This window comes from Gadus macrocephalus, chromosome 22, assembly GCF_031168955.1.
Source record: "Gadus macrocephalus chromosome 22, ASM3116895v1".
NCBI classification, from domain to species: Eukaryota; Metazoa; Chordata; class Actinopteri; order Gadiformes; family Gadidae; genus Gadus; species Gadus macrocephalus.
In genome coordinates, this window is record NC_082403.1 from 11,310,814 (window position 1) to 11,334,198 (window position 23,385).

The 23,385-nt window shown below is 44.0% G+C and overlaps 1 protein-coding gene across 1 annotated transcript in view; it reads right to left on the bottom strand.

Moving 5' to 3' along the window:
- adgrb2 (adhesion G protein-coupled receptor B2) overlaps positions 1-23,385 on the bottom strand; it is a 177,774-nt gene that overhangs the window by 101,778 nt on the left and 52,611 nt on the right. The window contains 2 exon segments of the mRNA XM_060043059.1: positions 6,497-6,688; positions 10,580-10,660. Of these exon segments, the coding sequence (XP_059899042.1) occupies positions 6,497-6,688; positions 10,580-10,660 (273 nt within the window).

The window sequence follows — 23,385 nt, forward strand, 5'->3', positions numbered from 1 at the left end:
ATGGACAGCTTGACATTTGAATTGATGCGGTTTGTCATGACAAAGGGGAATTCACACGGGATGTTTGGGCAACCATCCCCCCCCCCCCCCCCGCTGGGGAATGGTTTCGATCAGTGCAATGATTACTCTGGGGTCCAGAATAGAGCGGGAGACTCCAGTCACTTCAAACACTCGGAAATGGAACAGTAATTAGAGCATTAAGCGTGCTTCTCTAGTTTCTCTGACATTTTGCAATCGCTCTTTTAACTCTGAATTTCGGAAATAAATAGCCGAAAACAGTTGGTCACAAAATATGATAAATACGTGGGAGTTACGTGGGTTGCTATGAGGATATGTAATGTAGATCCTTGATCCTTGTTTTCGAAATTATCTTTTTGTCAACAATTCTGGAAACACAAAAAACAACGTTAACTTCACGGAAAGCAATTGCTTCTGGAGTGACAACAGAAAGACTGATAAGACCAACAAGACCGATAAGACGTAAACACAGTAGGATGGCACAAATCAGTCGACGGGGATTTTAACTGATTGTAATTGACGGTAAAGTACATAAACAGTCTGAGAAAGATCTGAAATTAGATACATTTTTGGATAGATGCATGCATCGTTTAAAATTCTGCCTACTATAACTACATACAACCACCTCTCCAGTGCCTTCTTGGGAAAATAGGAGCTGCCAGTGCATAAGCACAATCATTTAACCTCTGACCTCCCATCGCCTGGAGTTCCTACATTTATCAAAGCCAGACTGAGAGACCAGCCAAATTCAGCTGGGCTTATCACACGGACTGCATCTATGAATTTTCATTGAATGTGATATATTCTGCAGTCATGATGAAAGGCCACAGTAATTACCTTCAGCATCATCAACGAGTGTGCGTATATGTGTGTGCATAATAGATGTATGTTAATGGTATTATTAATATAATAAATATGCATATATTTAGATATATACTATAACGGCGATGTAGCAAATATTTGAAGACACAGGAATGAGGCCTATTGGGGTGTGAAGCCGTGCTACTATTTATCAAACAACACAATGCTGTACCGATGCATGTACAGTATGTATAATTAAAGGACTGAACTCAAGTGAGAATATCAATAAACTGTGATTAAATATGCATCAAAGTCTGCCAGACATGCAGGTTGTGAAAGAGGGGTCAGCAGCATTGAGCGAAATAACACTATTAATGAAAAAGTATTAATGATATTCATAGGTAAGCCATAGCCATGCAGAATCTGCTTGCTAACACCACACAACCCCTCCACCTCCCACTCTTGCCCTCCGTTCGCCGTGTATACATATGGGCAAGGACAAAACTGGGTAAACATGAAGGCAAAGATAACCATTATATCCAATTCCTGATTGCCGTAAGAACACATACCACAAAGTGCATAACAAAAACATAAACCCAGCCTCTGGTATGTAGACACATCCCCTAACAGAAGAATTGTGTAAAGGAAAGAATGGAAGAAACATACCAAAAGAAGGCAAAAAGAAAGTACAAAGAAAGAAGGAAAAAAAGAGAGACATGATGTATATGTGTGTTTGCCACGGTTTGTTCGAGTGCTCATTGGGTTCATGGCTGGCTTCCTGCATGCACTCAGGCTCTTTGGCTCCCATAAAGAGCAGCGATTGACTGCTCACTGACCTGGACGTACTCGTAATGCAGCAGTGTGTTGCAATGTATTACATCATGCACGTTTTGTTTGAAAATGTCACTGAATCTAGAACCCTTCAGCAGAACTTAGGCATCGACTCCACATAGCAATATTGCATAGGTTCACACTATTCCTTTTGGTTTTTCATTTCATTTCGTGGATATTAGTTCTTGGAAAAATGAGCAAATTTAATGTTCAGGTAATTACTGTTATTCTGATGGTCGCCCACTTATACACACACACAATCCCATTAACACATACACACAAACACACATAAATATGCGTGCAAGCATAAATCCTCCTTTACTGACAATAAACACATGAATGTGTTATTTTAACACTCTTTTCCAAACAAAGTAGCTGGTAAACCAAGAAAAATGCAAAATTTCTTCTTCTTCTGGGTAGATGTGTGAAGATATACCTCCTAAAGTTAATGTAGGATTGAGATTTTAAACAAATAGTTTACCATTGATTTAATGCGTCATCTTCAAGTTTTTACTTTTCTTATTTTTGTTGAAATGCCAAAGCGTTTGTTTCCTTGTACTCAGCTATCTGCATGTGTGTGTATTTATGTGTTTGTGTACGCCATCAATGTGTTTAATTAGTGTGTGTGATCAAGACCATGGATCGTTTCACCAAACCCTGGGAGGTGAACCCTGAACCGTGTGTGTAGATGTGTGGATCTTCATCCACGGTGTGGTTGAGCAGCGGCTGCAAGGATGTTCATGACCGAGAGAAGGTTAAGCTTCACCGCCACTTCTAGGTTAAGCTTCACCGCCACTTCATGAAGAACCTCGCGCATTATAACACTCATACACAACGACAGTACTACAAAAGTCTTATATAAGCCATGTGGATAATACGCCCCCCCTCCCTCTTCTTCCTAGTCCTCTCCGGCTAGGGGGGTATAGGTTAATAGGGGGTTCACTTACACTTTAAGTGAAAGTGTCCATCCTTACACGAACAGCCTCAATCGAGGAGCTAGAGTGCTTATTGACACAGTGTGTACGTGTGCATGCAGTTTTCTGCATGTGCTCCATTGTGCAGGCTTTTACCCATCAACCTCCCGCCCATCCCCGGCTTCCCATTGGCCCGGCCAACTTCCAGAGGTAAAGCAATTAATAAACCATAAGGCCCTTAAGACACTCATGCACAATCCACAATCCAAAAGTCAGCCATAAAAGTGCATTAAATTGCCCTCTGGTTTCACAAACAACACCCCCCCCCCCCCCCCCCCCCCCAGCACACACACACACACCACCAGAATACTTCGATTTTAGTAAACCCCCTCCCCCTCGTCAAACTCCCCATTCCCGTCGCGCCCGAAGAGCGATCATAAGACTCATGTGAAAAATAAAAGGGAATAGATGGAAATAATGAAAAGAACATGGCGGACCCACTGAAATCCCATCAAAGAGGAAGCTGAGGGTATTAATATCGACAGTGAATGGAAAATGAGGCACTTAGACATACAAATTGCATTGGACCATTAGCATAAAAACAAGATTAGCATACGAACCGACAGGGAGAAAAATATCCCCCTCCTATTTCCATACGCCCCCCCCCCCCCCCCCTCCCCTGCTGTCTCTGGTGGCTGTGGTGGACGTGTCGTGTAGGGGGGGGGGGGTTGGGAGGGGGGCGGGGAGGTGATGAGAGGCTTCAGTAAACAGTGACTGATTTCTCTCATGTGGGTGTTGGAGCACCCATGTGCCCAGCCATTAGGCCCAGTCAGACGTGTATTCCAGACACCACGAGGTGCTAAACACGGACACAGACCCACACGAGCGAAAAATACCAGATATGTGAAACACACGTATGTGCACGCAAACACACAGTCACGCACACAGACACACGCACAGCGAGCGTGTAACATAGAACTATCGACATGCTGCGGCAGATATCAATATAGATTTCTCCAACGCAGGATTGAATCATGAAACGCTGCTGGATGACTGAAGTAATTTTTCACAGCACGGCAGGAGGTCAACATCGGAACATCTTTCATTAAAGACCACGATGAATATTGCAGAATTCATTATCACACCGTTTGCAGTGAGGGAAGACTGGGATGGTTTCCTCCCAGTACATCTGTGAGTCAACAGTTAACTGAGGACAAAACAGACTGCAGAACGTCTAACAGACATTTATGTGCTAGACCAATAGCTGTTAACAATGGAGGTATCGGAATCGATAGCTTGTGGGATAGCTCTAGCCACAACATTGTAAGAGCTTTCTCTGTCCGTCTTTCTCTGACTCTCCTTTCTATTCTCCGTCTCAGAGGGTGAGCCGCTGGAGCTCTATGTGAGTTTATTTTATTTTCACGTTTATGCCTGTTGGTATTTGTTTGATCAAGTTCTGTTCATCCAATTCGTCCATAAAGGTCTATTCTCTTTAGAATCCAATTTTTAAACTTGGCCATATTGTACGTTTTGATGTGATTTCCGGGAACAGTCTGCGAGCAAATGTATACACAATCAAACAATCTGTCAATCGTTCTCTTGCGCAAGATATTCTCAAACAGTGTTTTCAATCTCAGGAACGCAAAATGTGGTTGCTTTACACAAAATGGTATCAAATAGAGCCCATCTATATTGGAGTTTATAACATTGAAAAATAGAGAAAACAAAAACAATTCTGTGAGAAGACCATCATGAATTAAGTATCCGAGCAAAGAGGGTTAATAACCTTAAAAGCCTCATATTTTTCTCTTTGCTAACAATACAGGTTTTTAAATAAAGGGATGTGAGTGGAAAACCTTGCAACCTACCCTGACAACAATCATGCATGGACCCCTTATGAGATGTTGACAAGACTTTGCAAAAAATGTCATTGGCCAAAATGGATAATTCTTCTGGCTTCAAAGGCCTTTTTATGAAATGCTGTCCTATGTCTCTAGATAGTTGCAGGATATTTTAATATAGCTTCATTCATTTGACAATACATGTAGGCTCCTTTGAATTGTGGCAGGGACAGCATATGGGCTACTGTTGTTCATACTTTGTAATGAACACAATGGAATTCACCTCCAAGTTTAGTTTTAGGTTTTGTTAACTTAATTGTAAGCGAAGCCCCTGTTTCAGCTCAATATCGAGCTGAAAGTTGAAATATCGACCTGAGAGTTTTAGGTAGGATTGTCATGGTTACAAGCAAAGGCAACTTTGTGATTGTTCCTCTTTTTTTTAAGCTAGTAACTTAACCCTCACTCAGACGCAGCCATCAACATCCAATGCTGCCCAAACAGCGCTCGGCACATCCACCCACCCCTCTTAATCGGTTTCCCTAACATAAGCCAACTCGGAATCCGTTGAATTGTGACATATCGCAAGTTTTGATGGCCAAATAAGCAGGTCCAATATGTTTTGCTGAGACAAATTAAATGAAATGTCACTAGCTATGCTTCCCACAAGTATGCTTTAGTTAGAGAGCTTGGACATGCAGACTTAAAGCAGAGGTTTGCCTTTAACACTTTGCCAATGCATTTGTCTTGTGCTACCAAGACTATCATTTAAGTTGAGAAAATCCATGTGTTGGACCTTTTCAACATTGATTTTCCTCTTTTGGATTGATAACGGAAAGTTTTTAAGTTGTTTGTTTGCGTATAGATATAAACATAATTGGGAAAAAAGGGGATTTTGGGTGGGTGGAAACCATGTTTTTGAGGCCAAAAACGAAATATCGTGTTGAGCCTGGTTTCTTTGGATGAAGACCAGGCATGGATACCCATAGTAGACGATCATTTCTTTTAAAATCCTGCAGCCTCATTTATGTGATCAATTTGGACTGCAAGATCCTTCCGGCAAAGCTGAATCCCTCCACTAAGTTCAAACAGTAATTACGGGGCCCTAATGAATTTGTTCGGGAGATCAATGGCTTATGCTGTAATATATTGGCTGGGAACAAAGTCATTATCAAGGAAAGCTAATCAGATTATTAGACTGTGCTCTATGTGTGTGAATAGAGGAATAGAGGAAGAGGTGTTTGGAGATAAACGGTGGCTATCTTTAATCTATGATAAAGGGTTTGATATTAGAGGTGTGGATGTTACATGGGCTTTCCTTTGTGGTTGAAACTACAATGTCATGAAAAATGGCTTCCCCCTTATTTCACCACAATATGTGTCTCACTCCCCTGCAATTCAGAGAATCAGCAATTTACATCTTTTCCAGATGCTACAATTGAATTATGAAAGCGTTGTGCAATCCTGCAATTATTCAAGTGGTCCCGCAAATGGCATGCAATGTTGCTGTGTGACAGAAATTGGACAGTAAGAAAGCTGATTAACACACATTACTCAGCACTTTTTTACTGTATGTGCAGTCTTTCAAAGTTTTCATTTTATTTGGTTTCATTGTTATTTGCGCTTGAGAGAGCAAAGTAGTCAACCTGGCCGCTTGTTATCTCCAGAAACATGAGGACTTTTTAGACTGCAGAAGGAGGTATTTTCACTCGTAAACCACATAATAGCCCACACAGAGTGCACCTGACCAATTGACCAAAATATGCATTATGAGCGAGAGCAGAAAAATATCACCCTACATACTAAACGCTACAGGCTAAATCCTTCATGCGAAAAGCTTAACGCTACACACTTAACTCTACACACTAAAGGCTACAAACTAAACGCTAAATGCTACAAGCTAAAAGGTACAAGCTTAATGCTAAATACTAACCGCTACACACTCACACAAATCAAACATTGCATGCTAAATGCTACAAGCTAAAAGCTAAATACTAACCACTGCATGCACACTAACACAAATAAAACATTACGGTAAACCCTACAATCTACAAACAGCCCCATGCAAAGCACCCTCCTCACCCGAGCCTGTACCTGAGCTGATGATCCCGGTGTCACCGGGACAGGCCACCGTGTTGTTGCACATGCGTGTCTCCCGGAGCGCGCCGCTGCACAGCGTCCCGTACGGGGAGGACACGCAGGAGCGGGTGCGCACCTGCCAGCCCTGGCCGCACGTCAACGAGCACACGCTCCACTGGGACCACTCCTCGGCCGCCGGGTCACCTGCTGGAGTGGGCGGGTGGTAGGGGGACATAAGGCCGGGGATCAGGTCAGAGTGACAATCTGTTGGATGGTGGGGGGGGGGGCTAGTCAGGTGGTTAAGCAACAGTCTGAGTCCAAAAGGGTTTTTATTGTGGAGTTGTCACTGTATTCTGTAGACGTCCTTTGATAGGTGCTTGATGCCTGTTAATGCTGGTCATTGACGAATGCAATGTGAGGTGATTTGGATTAAACGGGTCGGTTGAGTGTATAAACTGTTAAGAGAAGGGGTAGGTTCAAAGGTTTGATGAAAGGAAGGGATGAATAGAGCTTAAAAGGTCCTGGCAATTTGCGACATTTCATGCTTTATATATGAAAATACTATTCAAGGCATCTCTGTAAGCATCGGTGCACAGTATAAACCCTCTGTGTAGAGTCAATAATATCGACCAATCCTCTCATTTCACAATGTTAGGCAGACACAATAAACGGGCATGTCAGTTTGGCAGTATATTTGATTGAAAAATATTGCCAACAAACTCGTGACTGGTTTGTTTTATTATAAGAACAGACATCTTTGCCGTGTATGCTAAATAATAATTAATTGAGGTAGCATCAATTGATTAAAATACGACAAGTTGCTGGGTAGCATGAGGTATGAAAAACCAATATTTTGCAAAAAGACTCTTCTTATTGTTTATTTTATTTTTATTTTCAGCCCTCACTGACAAATGTTACTGGTTTGTTTCCTTTTAACCAGCAGCGTTGATCCAAGGCTTGAATAACTTCATTGTCAATGGTCAGTATGTTTTCTGAACAGTCTAGACACCGAACAGTGTCTTTTATGGGAGGGGATGGCCACAAAATGTTGGATTGGTGTAGACAGCTGAAAACACAATTGTCCTGATTCTTATGTTTTCTAATGGTACTTCACCTCACAATGTACAAATGTAGGAGAAATCCTGTTCATGTGAATGTAGATGGCAGGGACCTTTTAATATATGGATATCAATGTGCCCACTTAGTTTGGGAAGACAAAACTGTGCAAAAAAGACTCTTACAAATGTCTTAAGAAGTCACTAAGTCATTAAGCAATAATAAAAAACAAAGACTGTTAAACTTGGAATAGTATCGGAAAGGCTACAGAAATTTGGTTTGCATCCATACATTTTTTGGTTTCTTTTAAGGATCAAGCCTATTTACCCAAATACCCAGAGCAGTAGTATTAATAAACCATAATAGAATATTTATAAGGAGACTGATGACATTATTGCCTATTACACATTCTAAAAGAAATGTATTCAAATCTATGCAGAATTAGGGTTGCATGTGCAAGCCTACTACGCAGGCATTTATGCCTATAGGATTGAGGTTGATTTGAATATGGAATGGAAAACTAATACGATATGAAAGCCGTTATGGAAAAGGAGGGATTTTCTTTTCTTATAAAGGAACCAAATTATTCTGAGCCCAGAATGATAATTCATGTTGTAAGCCATTCATGAGCAAGCAGTGCAAGTGAATATGTCTCGGTAAGTCTATCACTCTCTATGTGTGTGTGTGTGTGTGTATGTGCGTGCGTGTGTGTGTGTGTTTGTTGGTGCGTGCGCGTGTACGCGCACATGCATATTAGACAGGCAAAAGACAGCAACCGAGAATGTGCAAAAGACAAAGGGGGGAGGCTGTGTGGTATCGCTTGAAAAGTCGACAGATGTCTTGCGCAAGCTATCAGTTCCCAGAGAGGAAAGGGCCTGGGGGGGTGATGGTTATGGTGGTGGTGGGGGTGGTGGGGGTGGTGGTGGTGGTGGGTTTGGTGGTGATGGTGGGCGGAAGGCCAGGCGGGGATGGGCGCGGTGTATCGGGGGGGGGGGCGGGGGTTATACAGCGGACGCCACTGTTTAAAGATGTCACCCGTTGCCTTCTGCCTGTCTCCCCCGCTAATTGTTTATGAGGCCCGTGTCCTTGGACAGAGGCGTCGTCACATGGCGAAGGGAATGAAATTAATTGCATGTCGGTTAATCGCATTACATCTTCATTAACACGCAGTGAGTCAGGACTTAAGCTCGTCGTACGGGTGCCCGGAGGAGCCAAAGCAGGGAGGATGTTGGAGAGGAGAGGGGGGGGCGGGCATGAGAGAAGGAAAAAAAACGATGCATGAAAAAGTCATGGCATCACCAGGGGACTCCCCTTCAATCCCCTTCCCCACGCTTACCCCATTGGGATCCCCCCTTTCCCCCCCCCCCTTTTCACACACACACACACACACACACACACACACACACACACACACACACACACACACACACACACACACACACACACACACACACACACACACACACACACACACACACACAATTTGTGTGCGAGTGTCACACAAATGATGTGATGTGCAAGGTTGACAATAAAGCTTGCGTTCTTGCGCTGTGATGTGCAACGTGTGGCCAATATCTTCGGTAATAGTCTTTGTCTTTGAGGAATACAGCGCATACACAACAGTGTGATGTTTTATTAATACCTCTGATCCGCTCTGATCATATTATGAAAGGCTTCCTTTTAACTAGGGTTGCTATTGTCTATTCGAGTAAACGAGTACACACAACCCTAGTAATTTTTCCGACATCTTATAATTGCCTTTTATGTTAAGTTGTTATGTATTTCGGTCAGGTTTTGAAGCAGGGTATAGAATGAAATCGTCCAGAATAAAGCATTCCTCATTGCAAATTGGGGTTGACACTACAACAGGTTTGTTCGCCAACACATAGCGGCTGGAGTTCCCCCGCATTTGACGAGTTATACAATAATGAGCGCCCCCCCAAGAACGTCCCGACATCAAAACTGAACATAAAATTTATAGCAGCATAGCGCTACTGTGGTGGTGTATTCAAATAATCACATCTCAAGCCCTTTATGTCGTTTGAAAGTTGTTTTTATACAGCTAGTGTAGGCAATTTGGAGAAACCAGCCAGAGTAAGCTAGATTTTCAATGTATCCAACAGAAACAATCCCAGCCCTCCCTTCAGGCTACCCTCCAAAGCCACCCAAAATATATAAAACAAGCTTGCTAGCTTTAGCAATGGGTCAGCCAAGCCGTGTGGGTAGGCAGGCAGGCCATCCAAGAATTTTCCAATGATTGGATGGTCTAATACAGAACTGTGAACTGTCACAGATAGTTCTTTCTTTGTATTTGTTTTATTGATTGCCGCCTGTAAGTAAAGCCAATTTTAACAAATATAAAAAATTGCCTACCCTAACTTTGAGAAAGAAAGATATCGGGCTAACACTTTACAATAAGGGTACAATAATTAACAATGAATTAACATTAGTGAATAAAGCAATAATCATTCATTAACAATTGATTAACAGTTAATTAACATTAAACCGGGGTTAGGATTTACCCTAACCCTTACCATTCAATAAATAATGTATCAATTAAGAAGCCATTTTTAAATGATTACCAAACCATTATTTGACTGTTTATTGTTAGTTAATATTTATTAATTAATGGCTAATTAATTGTACACTTATTGTAAAGGGTTACCAATATTGGATATATGTTCACCCCCCTAATAACAGCGATATGACCGGTATGAGTCCCAGTGGGTTTAGCAGTGTTTATCTTCAGAATCGATAGGGCTTCTAAGCTTCATCTTTTTTATATTTTCTATCGCATGCTCAAAGTGGGTTTGATTTGCACCATGTATTCGATTAGTTTGTGGGTATTTCTCGCATCCTTACTTTCAACATATTGCACACTCCCTCATGTGAATAAACTTTACTGTTGTTTTACCTAATGATGGTGTGTAGAAATGCACACACTCACCTGTATGCATGTCTAACATGAAGACGCACACACACCCAATCACACATGTATACGCACCAGCACACAGACACACATCCACACACCACTCCACTCACCTGTCTGTGCCTGAAACACACCTGGCTGGTCTGCAGATCGTGGTCTCTGGGTCTTTACCTTCAGGTCGTCCTCATACGGGTCTTCAAGCGACAAGCAGCAGAGAGAGAGAGAGAGAGAGAGAGAGAGAGAGAGAGCGAGAGCGAGAGCAAGAGAGATATAGAGAGAGAGAGAGAGAGCAAAAGCAAGAGAGAGTGGGAGCAAGAGAGATAGAGAGAGAGATGATGCATCTGATTAATTTGTTATGTTAAACTGGAACATATAGGACTCTGAGGAGGACCCTGAGGAAGAAATCAGCAAACAGGCACAAAACTGGCATATTAAAAAATATCAGACGTCAACAGTAATCTTATACCGATTTGTAAGCCACAAGGTGAAACTATGTCCGGGCAAATCTGGAGAAAAATGCAAAGATAAAGGAGAGTCTTGCCTTCGTTAAAAAGATACAAATCCTTGTTATCGACGCTGAGGGAATCAAGATTAAAGAGAGAGACAACTTCACAGAAACATGCAGAAATAATTCTAGGACATTTGATTTAAACAGGCATTAACTCACAGTGCACACAGAGGGGAGCGGCCTGTGTATTTGCAATCTCTGGAGCAAAATGTTGGGTTTTCACCAGATGAAGACTTCACCATTCCCTATAGGCTTGGCGAAATGGTAATTAATTCAGTTTACGTATTATATTTGTGTACTACCTGCCCATGGGACTTTCCCTGGCAGTCACATTTGCGAAAAGAAAACGGGCTACTCTGTGTAGATACCACATCAGATTCCAGTCGTTCATAGTCTGCGTAGACATCTCTCTCTCACTCTACATTTCTGTTTATTAAGATGAATTCCCTGTACTTGGGTTTCGGAGAAACAACAGTGGGCCGACCCCATTGTTTTTCTCTGCAGTCTCGTTTTAGTCTCAGTCATGTGATGTGACACACACTGATTTGACGGTTTCCGCAGCTCTTGAGAGATGTCGATTCAACAAATGGTGTGTCTCCCTGTCGGAGGGATCTTTTATAAGGCAGCTAATCCTGAATAAAAATTCAATATTTGGTCTTCAGAAGCATTAGTGGAATGAGGAGCGGGTGCAGCTGCTCAGGCTGTGTTGTGTTTTTTTAAACATGTTTGTGTGTGAGTCATCGGGAAGGATGAAGCTGGACGGGGGGGTTAGCAAAATAATAACGAATGAAGAATGAAATGAAGAATGAATATCCCTGCCCCACCATGCAGCTTCTCTCTCCCTCACCCTCTCCCTCTCTCTCCCTCTCTCTCCCTCTCTCTCCCTCTCTCTCCCTCTCTCTCCCTCTCTCTCCCTCCCCCCCCGGGTCTGAAGGAAAGATAAGGATCAGTATCTGACTGTATTGAACCTGAGGATCAATGGGGATATAGATCCCGTCCCTTCAACCCTTCCTCTTTAGCAGATAAGTCATTGCATACTTCAACAAAATCCTTTATATCCGCCTCTCAGGTTTTGTCACGAAACCTGATCACTTTTATATTCATGTATGGTTTTTCATACTGTTCCTAACAGCGGCACTGCAAAGTGGGTACGAGACCGTGCAGTAAGCACCTGGTGATTTACATTAAACTCATCAGCTAATACGCACGCTGCCTTGCCCCTGGAGGACGGAGTGATGCCAAGCAAACACATCCCCCCACTCAACACATACACACAAACACATAAATACCAACAGGATAGGGACAGGGGGTGGCAATAATAAAAAGTATGGCTCATAAATGTCAAATCAGTAGAACGGCCCTGAGTCTCCGAAGACCAGCTGGCTGGGAGGAAATTGAAGATGAGCCAGTTAGCTTTAGAAGTCCCATTGTCATTGTACCACTACTTTCACCAGAAGCGTGTGCGTGTGCGTGTGTGTGTGTTTGTGTAGAGAGATTGCAGCTGTGTTGGGAAAATGGCGTGCATGCATGGAAAATAGCATGACACCAAGAACTGTATTGAACCCACAGTTGTTTTATATTTTGCTACTGTAGTGTATGTCATTCAAAAAGCACTTACAATTTCAGAAAATGACCCATATGGTTGCATGCAAACACGCACACAGCTGAAATATATAGACCGACAACAGATGCACACAAATGAAATATAAAGGCACACATACACGCAAAACAAAGACACAGACAGAGCCACAGATACACACACACACACACACCTGACTCCAAAGCCAAGTTATTTGGCAGTCGTGTATCAAATCTCAGCTTATAGCCCTCTGGTGCTGTCCATTTATTCTAGGGTCCATCTGGGTGAGCCCAAACTGATAGAGGTCCACCATAATGGGCTTTTTATAAGCTACTGGACAGACAGCACACTCCATCTCTCTCTCCCTCCCTCTCTCTCTCTCTCGGGCCTCAGTCTCAGTCTCTCTCTCTGGCTCTCTCTCTTCTAACTTATCCTCTCATTCTCTTTCTCTCTGTCACTTGCCTCCCTCCATCTCTTTTTACTGTCCCCCTCGCTCCATCGCCTTTCTGTCCTTGTCCTTCTCTCTCTTTCGCTCGCTCTCTATTTTCCCCTTTTCTCTTTATCTCTAGATCTCTCCCACAGTCCCACTGACTTTCCGTCGCTCCTCTCCTTCCTCCTTCATTCACCCTCTCTCAAACTCAATACCTCTCAGTTTCTCGGCCGCAAGCGGTAAAGAGAGACAGTCGGATTTTCTCTACAGCTCAGTAGTCTTGTTGTGTTGGCCCCCGGGGTCATTTGTGTCCCCTCAAAAAAAGATTTGCCATCAATTTTGTTCTCAGTCTCACACACACACACACACACACACACACACACACACACACACACACACACACACACACACACACACACACACACACACACACACACACACACACACACACACACACCAGGTTGTTTTCGAAATGGCCAAATGATCCTGTTCTTTTCCCTTTTGTGCACTGCAACATTACCTTTTTCCATCTTGAGGGGTATTTTGGTAAACCATGATAGGGCCCCCAGTCGGTCGGCCTCTGACCTCCCTAGCTCTGCCTTCACCCTTCCCTTCGTGCTTCAGCTCTGTAACGCCGAGGACGTGAGCTCATGTCCTGAATCCAACCCGAGCCAAGGCCCACCACAGGCACCTCGCTCGGGCGCATCAGTCTTCCTTTAATCGATAGCTTCTGCAAAGTTTCCAGAACAATCCATTGCAATGGCAAACACGATTACAACGCTGCCAACCCCATCCGTCAGCTATTTTACAATTACAACCCTGGGGCTTTGCATGTGTGTGATGTGCGTGTGTAATCTGTGTTTGAACCGTCTAATCTTAACAACAAGTCCGCCGGCAGAAAAAGTCATTACCTGCCAGGGCTCTATTAAGAGAGTATTATGAGTGTATTAAGATTATTTACACATGAATCACAGACACACACACAAACACTCATAAACCTGGATAGCATACAGACCCTCACACACACACACACACACACAAACACACACACAGAAACTATGCAACCTGTTGAAGAGCACATTATGCAGAACGCAACAACAACCGCTGGTCCCATGGTGGGTGACTTCTGCTGCTGCTGCCACTACCGTCACCATGGCAACACAGCTAGAATACAGAGTCGGGTGGGTAGGTGGGCGGACGGCGTGAGGGGGAAGCTGGGTAATCAGGCTCGGCGGGAGGAAGATAGGGGCTGAGAGAATGACCGAGAGAGAGAGAGAGAGAGAGAGAGAGAGAGAGAGAGAGAGAGAGAGAGAGAGAGAGAGAGAGAGAGAGAGAGAGAGTACAGATCATGACATCACCCCCCAGGGAGTCGAGGGAAGGAAGGGCGGTAGGTAGGAGGGCGAGGAGTGGGAGGAAGGTATATGTGGTGGAGCAGAGACTTGGTGGGCTGAAGGGTAACTTTCATCATTTTTCTTCATGTTGTAGTTGTCTATTAATCTTTCATTTATTTCTCATTTGTTCGGTTGTTATTTTACAATCTTTTCATCGGTCATAAACTTGTAAATGATGCGCAGACTAAGCTCTACTGCATGAATGCGTTTGCATGCATGCTTTTGTGTGCATACATATATTTGTGTGTGTGTGCACGTGTACTTCTATATGTGTATTTGTCTATGTGTGTGGATATGTGTGTGTGTCTGTGTGTGTGTTTGTGCTCACATATATATGCACGTGTGTTTGTGTACTTTCGTGTGTGTGCATGTATCTATCCACGTGTGTGTGTATGCATGTCCCTCACAGCATGTCCATGTGTGTGTGAGCGGGCCTACTGTTGGACCACACACATGTTCCCACCACCGTTTAGACTCACATGCCATTGATTCGCTCATGCTGGTAATCAACTGTGAAAGCACATTGTGCATCCAGATAATCACAAATCTGTGTGCAATAGATCACTGCTTGCCCGGGAATATTACCCACAACTGTCGAAATACACGAGCGCACAGAGTACGAGTGAGTGGCTCACACACACACACGCAAACACACACACACACACACACACACACACACACAGTCCCCCAGCTTACATCTGCATATAAGCCTAACCACTGTGGCATCTCCTCACGCCACTTGGGACTCAGATAGAGAGTTTAAATCCACCCAGACTGCGGTTCACACATGGGTAGCGGCAGATAAGGGAGATACGTTTACTCAGCCACACACAGATATATACACAAGCAAAAGCAAACCTATTTGTGTTACCCCCCCTTCTCACACGGGGTAAGGCTTCAGAGACTAAAGGTATCGCTACATAAAGCAGTATGTCTCGCTTCTATTCGTGTCTCTTGTATTTCGTGTGAAATGCAGGGATCAGGTCCGTATGCGAGAGTACGATAAGAGAGATGGAATCGGCGGTGAAACCAAACCGTGAAACACGTTGCGCACAGGAACGTATGTCTCGACACGTCCGGTCGATCGATAGTCCTAACATTCTCCCCTTCTCTCGGTGAGCCAGTGGACTTGGCAGCTGACAGATAATCTTCTAGGCTGCTAATCTTTTTCAGTTCTACTCTTTTTCCTCACGACCACCTTTGAGTTGTTTTCCTGTCTTTCTTTTATTTATTTGGTTGCTCTTGTGGTGGAGTTTTATAGGATTCTTTTGTACATGGCTGTGACATGTTGCCAAACTGTTATTTGGAGATCAGCGAGATTCAAAAGGGTCAAATGATGAGGGGCAGTATGGACAACAAAATTACTTTAGATTGGAGGTATGAGAAATTGGTCTCGTGGATTTCTTCCATGTTTCTGAGAAAATAATCAGTGAGGCATTCCCCTTGCAACATTTACTAACGAGCAACTTTGTGCTCTCTTGCTGGTTCATAGTACAGTGCACCTAACCCCTTGCTAGGAACGCTTTTGAGGCTAGGCTATTATACATTTATTTTTTGATTTGTTGTCATTTGTTAAAATTTGTTTTAATCTCAAAAGCAATCATTAAATTGAATGCTCGGACAAAAAAATAAGAAAAAAAACAATATCTGCGGATGTCACAGGACTGTGACTGATATATACATATATATTATAGATAGATATATATTTGAATTCATTGGATGGATAACCTGTCTCTCTCCCTACCTTCCCGGGTACCTGCACGCGCACAAACTCTTTGTGCACGACTGGAATCTTCTACAAGTCTAGGCAGACCTATTGCTATAGCATGCAATATAGTGGTGTTGGAGGGAGGTCTGAGGGGAGGGGTGGGTTATTTTTGATGGAAAACTTTCCAAATCTAGCTTACTCTGGCTGGTTTCCTCCAAATTGCCTACCCTAGCTTTAAGTTTGGCCTTCCCTAGGCTATGCTAGGCTAAGCTAGCTAGCTGACAGAGACATCTGGATCTAATTAAAGCTAATCGATAAAGCAGGTTGGCGATATTAGAGTTAGAGACTAAACTGAAATACAAGCAGCTTTGCACAAACTATCAAAAACCTATATCATCTGAAAAAAGCAAGGCCATGGCAAATATCTAACCACATGTTACGTTAAATAGAACGGAATGATTATATGGAATATATGTTGTGTATGCCAAGGCCTGAAGCTGAGCAATGCTTTAATGAGGGATAATAAAAACGCTTGCTCATTAGAAACATATCGAACGTGTCATGGTGAACATGAGGTCATGATGTAATCAAGCGCCAGAGGAAATGGCAGCAGAGGCAACCATACGCCTGCAAGCAATGCATTTGCTAGGGTGACCATCTTTACTGCCAGTGAAGAGCGATGAACAGAAAGCCAATATTTCCAGTCACTTAACTAGCGATGATATGGAAGAATGCCTTAATGAGCTGGTAATTGACAGAGGGGGCGGGGGGGGGGGGGGGGTGCATTATATGGTTAGCTATGGCATGCTAACCATATAATGACATAGCTTTATATCTGTATTGGTTAGTAACGAGGAAGAGTCGACAAAGATAGTCAGACCGACAGAGATACAGAGAGAGAGAGAGCGAAAGCAAGTCGCACTGTGACAGCAAGAGAGACAGAGTGAGAGGAAGCGATGGAGACCGAATGAGCAAGGAAAGAGGGATGAGGATGTGAGAGAGAAACAATGAGTGATAGAGAGAGCTAGGGAGACAGAGAGAGCGAGGGAGCAGAACCGGGCTCCAGACCCCCCACGTTTACACTCGGCTCCCCCCTGCCGTGTCCCTGCTTCATGTCTCTCCCCCAGTATTGCCGGCGCTCACTTGATCATCCGTCTTCTTCTCTCACCAACTCCCGTCCCTCTATTGTTCGCTAATGTTTTTTTCACTAACACTATCCGTCGCTCTGTCTCGCTTTACCAGAAATAAATGCAAACAACGGAAATAATGCCACGTAAAGAAAAAACGAAGTACCTGGACTGCTGAGACTAACAGGAGGCCTTGACCCCCCTCCACCCGTCCAGACAGTACACTACACCACACCACACCACTCTCCCCCTCGCTCCTCTTCAGCACTTTGTCTCTTCTGCTCCGTAAGGTAAAAGGCAATTTAGTGAAAAACGTTAAGACCCTAAAGATAAATAGCCGGCAGCAGCAGCCAGGTCAATGTGACTTAGCAACAGAGCATAGCGACCATGGGGCCACCAAGGATTTTTTTTTTTTTTTCAGTGGTTCCTTTTTGTACCGAAAAGGTGCCTTCTGGTGCCGTGCCCGGCGGATCAATAAGGTTGTGTTTAATACATGTTGGCTTGTTGCTATGGAGGGGGATTTGAAATAACAAAAAACAAAAAACAAAAACATCCCTCATTCTAAGGGAATAGAACGAAGCAGAAGCAGTTCCTTAACCGACAGGCTCCGACATTGGTGATTAAAATAGGTGTAGTCCGGGATCTGACCCAGATCTTTAGATGGGTACTCAAAGTTGGCCCAAGTGCCACTATCTAAGTGTATAGTGTGTGTGTGCGTGTGTGCTTTTTTTTGTGTGAGTGAGTGAGTGATTGAGTGAGTGAGTGATTGAGTGAGTGAGTGATTGAGTGATCGTGCCTGTGTTACTAAAAATACATAATTCAGTCATAATTCAGACATTATTCAGCATGGAGCCGACAGTCGAGCATCAATCCTCTGGAATAATGTTTGCACCGGTGGGTCGTATTAAAGCAGAACTGGGTCACATGTTGTGACAGGAGTTTGATGGTGTTACGGTTTGTCTTGACAACAAACTTTAAGCACATCGCCTTGCCCTGAATGAGACTCAAACGTATTATACATATTATTGTACGTATTATAGAGAAAATGCAAAACTGTTTGGTCGATTTTGGATACATCTTTAATCCAAAATATATAAAAGCAGTTGAAAACTAATTTGGGTCTTTTTCTTTTTGATATGCTACTAGCGATAAACACATCATTTTATACTTAAGTGTATACTCAGCATTCACAAGGTTATAATTACTGCTACGCAATGTGTATCCTAGCAGGTACTGCAGCCCCAATGGGTTGCTTTAATGTAGGTCTTTAAAGTAAGGGATTTGAAGTCTTTGAAGCTTGGGCTGTGATTGCGGGTGTTTTCTACTTGTGAATTGGAGCTCATAGGGCTTGGAAGGATTTTGTCTTAGCTTAACATGTTGGGGTTTTGTTAAAAAAGAGTAGATAAACAATTATTTTATCCTTCGCCATGCTGGACCTAGCCTCCTATTGTTTGCTGAAAAAAAAGCCACAAATGTCTGCAATACCTCCACTTTTGATAGAGATGTGTAGATCCAGAAATATGGTCTCCCATGGCACCCATCACGCAGCACGGCTCCTGCTCACCACTTTACTCTCAGCCGGCACTACAGCCTTCAGACTTCGCCACAGAATGGACAAAAGTCCTTCTCTAGACACCCAAAGTATGGTTTCTCCAACAACGTCGGACTGATGAACTAGGTCCAACTAAACAATCTTTCGCAAACAACACAGCATGTGGGAGTCAGAATTTGGGAATTTTAAAGTCAGAGTTCCTGTTGTATAGCTGACATTTGAATAAATAAAACAAATAGAGGGAGAATAGATTGAATCATACACTTTGATTGTGTGCATAATTTGTGTTTATTTTGGGACTGACCCCAAGCTCTGGCTTCCAGAAGGATCCTGCTGAAATATGCACCCTGGTGTGGTTCTGCAGCTTCCTGCAAGGCTGCCCGGCCGAGTTATGTCTGCCAAACTATTTAATTACATTTAAATGTAGCCCATTATGTTCTTCCGTGTTGTGTTTTATTTCTCAGTGAAACACAGTGTCGTTTTCAAAGTTGCCAGTTTATTCTTCAACACAGACAAGCAAGGCATTGAAAAAATTGATAGACCCATGAAAGCATGGGGAAGAAACCCAGATAAATGCTACGTATTGGCCCGCCACCAATTTAGCAACAACCCAAAATTGGCCTGCTCCTTCATGTGGCAAAAGCAAACCATTTTTCAAAAATTCCTGTAGTTCCAGAGCCAGTCTACATTGGCTTCTTTGATTGAAAGACCAGCCATCCATAAATACCCCAATACCTGCTTGCTATCAGTTCCTTAGCCAAACTCCACCTCCAGATTTATTTGCACTCTTGGCAGATTAGCATGTGGTTGCCTGTCAAGATGCTTGACAAATGTAATTACAAAAACCAAGTCAACAATTGTTTCCCGTGCTGCGTATGGAGGTGGTCTTGTTTACCTGAGGGACCTAGCAGTCTTTATTCCCGGAAACTCCCACGGGCTTGAGCGACGAACGCAAGCAGGTGAAACAAGGTACTCAATGTGTTTGTTAATCCATCCATCCATTCATCCGTCTACCTAAATGGTCCCAATCAGTAAGGGTAGCCCCAGAGGACATAAAGGACGTACAGGAACGCCTATGGAAACAAGGCCGTATCAAACGCCAGCCACAACAAAGCGTGTTCATTAATGAATTCCACCCAGTCAATACGTGGCAGCACATCCCCCGTCCATCGGGATGGGCCAGTCCGTGGTGTGTGGAAAAATGCCTTGGCACCTTCCCACGCCCCACAGCAGATTATCCTTTTCCCCTCGACGCCCACGGAGCCATCCTATAGCCTGATAATTGCTGGGTGGTTGTTGTTGTTGTTGTTTTTTGGTTAAAGCAACACATTCAGCAACACATTGTTAGGATGAGAGGTGGATTCAACAGTCAACGGTATGCCTCCTAGTGATAAGGGATCAAGTGTTGTTTCCAGTCCTAACTCTGGCTGGCCATGAGATCGTGTCCTTGCAATTAACAGCTGTGGTTGGCTTGCTTTGGAGCAGAGCTGTGTGTGTGTGTGTGTGTGTGTGTGTGTGTGTGTGTGTGTGTGTGTGTGTGTGTGTGTGTGTGTGTGTGTGTGTGTGTGTGTGTGTGTGTGCGCGTGTGCGTGTGTTAGTGGTCGTGTGCATGAGTGCGTGGTGTGTGTGTTTGTGTTAGTGTGCTTGCTTATTAATTTGTTGGTATTTCTGTGATTATTTATCGCGGTGATTTCTTGGTATTTTTCATACATATTTCCGTTCATACTCTGCTACTCAATTTCTACATTTATTGCTGCCACTCTGCATCCCTCCCTATCCTCCACAAAATCTCCTCCATCAGCTAGCCTCAGTGTTATTGCCGTGATCGCTAAACCAGGTCGATGGGCCTATTGATCAGCTTTGCCTCCCGATGGTCCACACACACAGAGGCAGGTTGCAGGGGACATGTACCACAGTGAGTGGATACCTCTGGCATCCCATTTTTCTTTCACACGTGGCAAAAGTACGACATGATATATTCAAAAACAATATTCAACAATGTGCGGAGAACATTCGTTATTCCATAACGGTGTTTTTCAAAGAAATGTAAAGGCTTCAAGCTGCCAGGGAAGTCAGCATTATATAATGCAGTACATTGGAATTGCGTTGCTGTGAGTTTCTCACTTAAAAAGAAGACGAACGGTGACTCAGGGGGGAGCCATCACGGATTACACTTAAATACTTCATGCAGACATGCATCCATAGTCAACCGCCGTCAACTGCTCATACCGATACAGGGATGAGTATGTTACACACTCCTTCTCTGCCCCCTACCGCTCTCTATCAGCCACACTGCAAAACCAAGTTTACATTTTTCACGCACACACACACACAAACATACACACAAACAGACACACACACAGTCAATTTACTACACACATACAGACACACATAGACACAATAAGGGGGCAGCATGAAACCAATTCTATCTTTAGCTCCATGGGTGGTCTCTACTGGAGCGAGAGATCACATATGGAACGAAAAGACTGACAAAATGAAGGCAAGATGAGGGTAGGAGGAGGAGGGCAAACGAGGCACACATTGAACGCCTGGCCTCCTCTCCCATTGTGAACGGCATGTTGTGTGCATTCACGTGTGTGTGTGCATTCACGTGTGTGTGTGTGTGTGTGTGTGTGTGTGTGTGCACATGTTTGCATCATTTATAGCCTCAAGAACCACTGTCTTCTGCTGAGACTCTGAGGGAGTGAGAGGCGGGGAAGAGGGGAAGAAGGACAAGGATGAGGGATTTATATGAAGGGGGCATTATGAACAGAAATACAAGCAAAGCGATTGGGGAAAGAGAAAAAATATATTAAATAGTCGCCACTAGACCACCGCCTTGCCTAGCTGCGTCCAACTGATGTATAGATCACGGACAATCAACTGAGAGCATGGACTCTCATCGGACCCCTTTATTTTTAAGTACGTGGGTTGTCACGTCAATCGTGACATGCTCACAGTGTCGTTAGACCCCATCACCGTGGTAACAGCTCCCAAGGCCTGGGTTTCGCCTTGGGGAAATGGAAGAACTGCCCAGGCAAACCCATCAACCAACGACTTTCTGCCTCAAATAGAACTACACTTCATCATAGACGAGGGCTCTAAGTGTCTGGGGTGCGTGTGAGCCGTGTGTGTTCTAGTGTGATCCGTTGTGCCTGTGAGTGAGTGTGTGTGTGTGTGTGTGTGAGTGTGTGTGAGTGTGTGTGTGTGTGAGTGTGTGTGTGTGAGTGTGTGTGAGTGTGAGTGTGTGTGTGTGTGCGTAAAAATAAACCGGGTGTGTTCACGTGTGTGCTTGCGTGCGTGTATGTGTTTGTGTGTGGGTGTGTCTGAGTATGCATGTGTGTGTGTAGCCCTGGGAAAGGGTAATGAGGACCAGAGGGGCTCATTTATACAACAAGAGTTCAGTAGCAGAGAGACAAGCCGGATTGCCCACCCTCCCCCCCCACGCCCCCTAAAACACAGAGAGCTCTCTCTCTCTCTCTCTCTCTCTCTCTCTCTCTCTCTCTCTCTCTCTCTCTCTCTCTCTCTCTCTCTCTCTCTCTCTCTCTCTCTCTCTCTCTCTCTCTCTCTCTCTCTCTCTCTCTCTCTCTCTCTCTCTCTCTCTCTCTCTCTCTCTGTAACCTGGTGGAGTAGTGACCTTTGACCTCCCTCAAGATAAGAAAACACGGCGAGCGAAACTCATTTGCATGTCACTTTCAATCGGGCTCTGATTTTATTGTCGGTTCGGTCTAAGAAATCTCTGTTACTTAATTGGGAAAAACATACAACATTGTTGTTTATTATGAAGCCTGTTCGTGAGCCAATATGCTTAACATCAACATCAGCAACACAAGGGCACTGGAATAACTGAGTTTAGGGAGCCATCGCCAGAGGGTGATGTTTGGTAGACACTGTTAGCAAGATGTGGAGCTGTCAGAGGGGCTCATCGCTGCCTGTTTGTCTGGTTGTTTGCTTTCCCCGGTGCCGCAGACTTCCAAGACGGTGGACTTGTTCCATTCATGCACACAAACAATAACTGTACGCATCATTCAGTGAAAGTACATTGAGAGTATTATCCATCACGGTCATATATGTAATGACAACCGTATCTTAATCCAAAAAGCTGCCGTATGGGATTTAAAAAGAGGAAAGATCGATGCAATGCATTTCAACACCGTAAGATATAAAGTCTTATGCAGGCCCCCCTGGGACAAACACGTGCACAAGCCCTGCATAGACACATGTGCTTGCTTGCATTGCCCTTGATTGATATCCTGCTGCACAACCATCTCAGGGATGGCAGGTTAAGCCATGAGGACGATTAGATACACATACACACACTGAAACACATGCAGGCAATCTCACACACACACACACACACACACACACACACACACAAAGACAGACACACACACATACAGAGCTACAGGGTGCATTTAGGGAACTCCTTGAAGCATTTATTGACCACTAGGAGCGTTGCTATTAATCTGACAAAGCCTTAAAAGCCCGTCAGCATCAGTGAGCTGGAGCAGACGTGTGTATGTGTGTGCGTGCGTGCGTGCGTGCGTGCGTGCGTGCGTGCGTGCGTGCGTGCGTGCGTGCGTGCGTGCGTGCGTGCGTGCGTGCGTGCGTGCGTGCGTGCGTG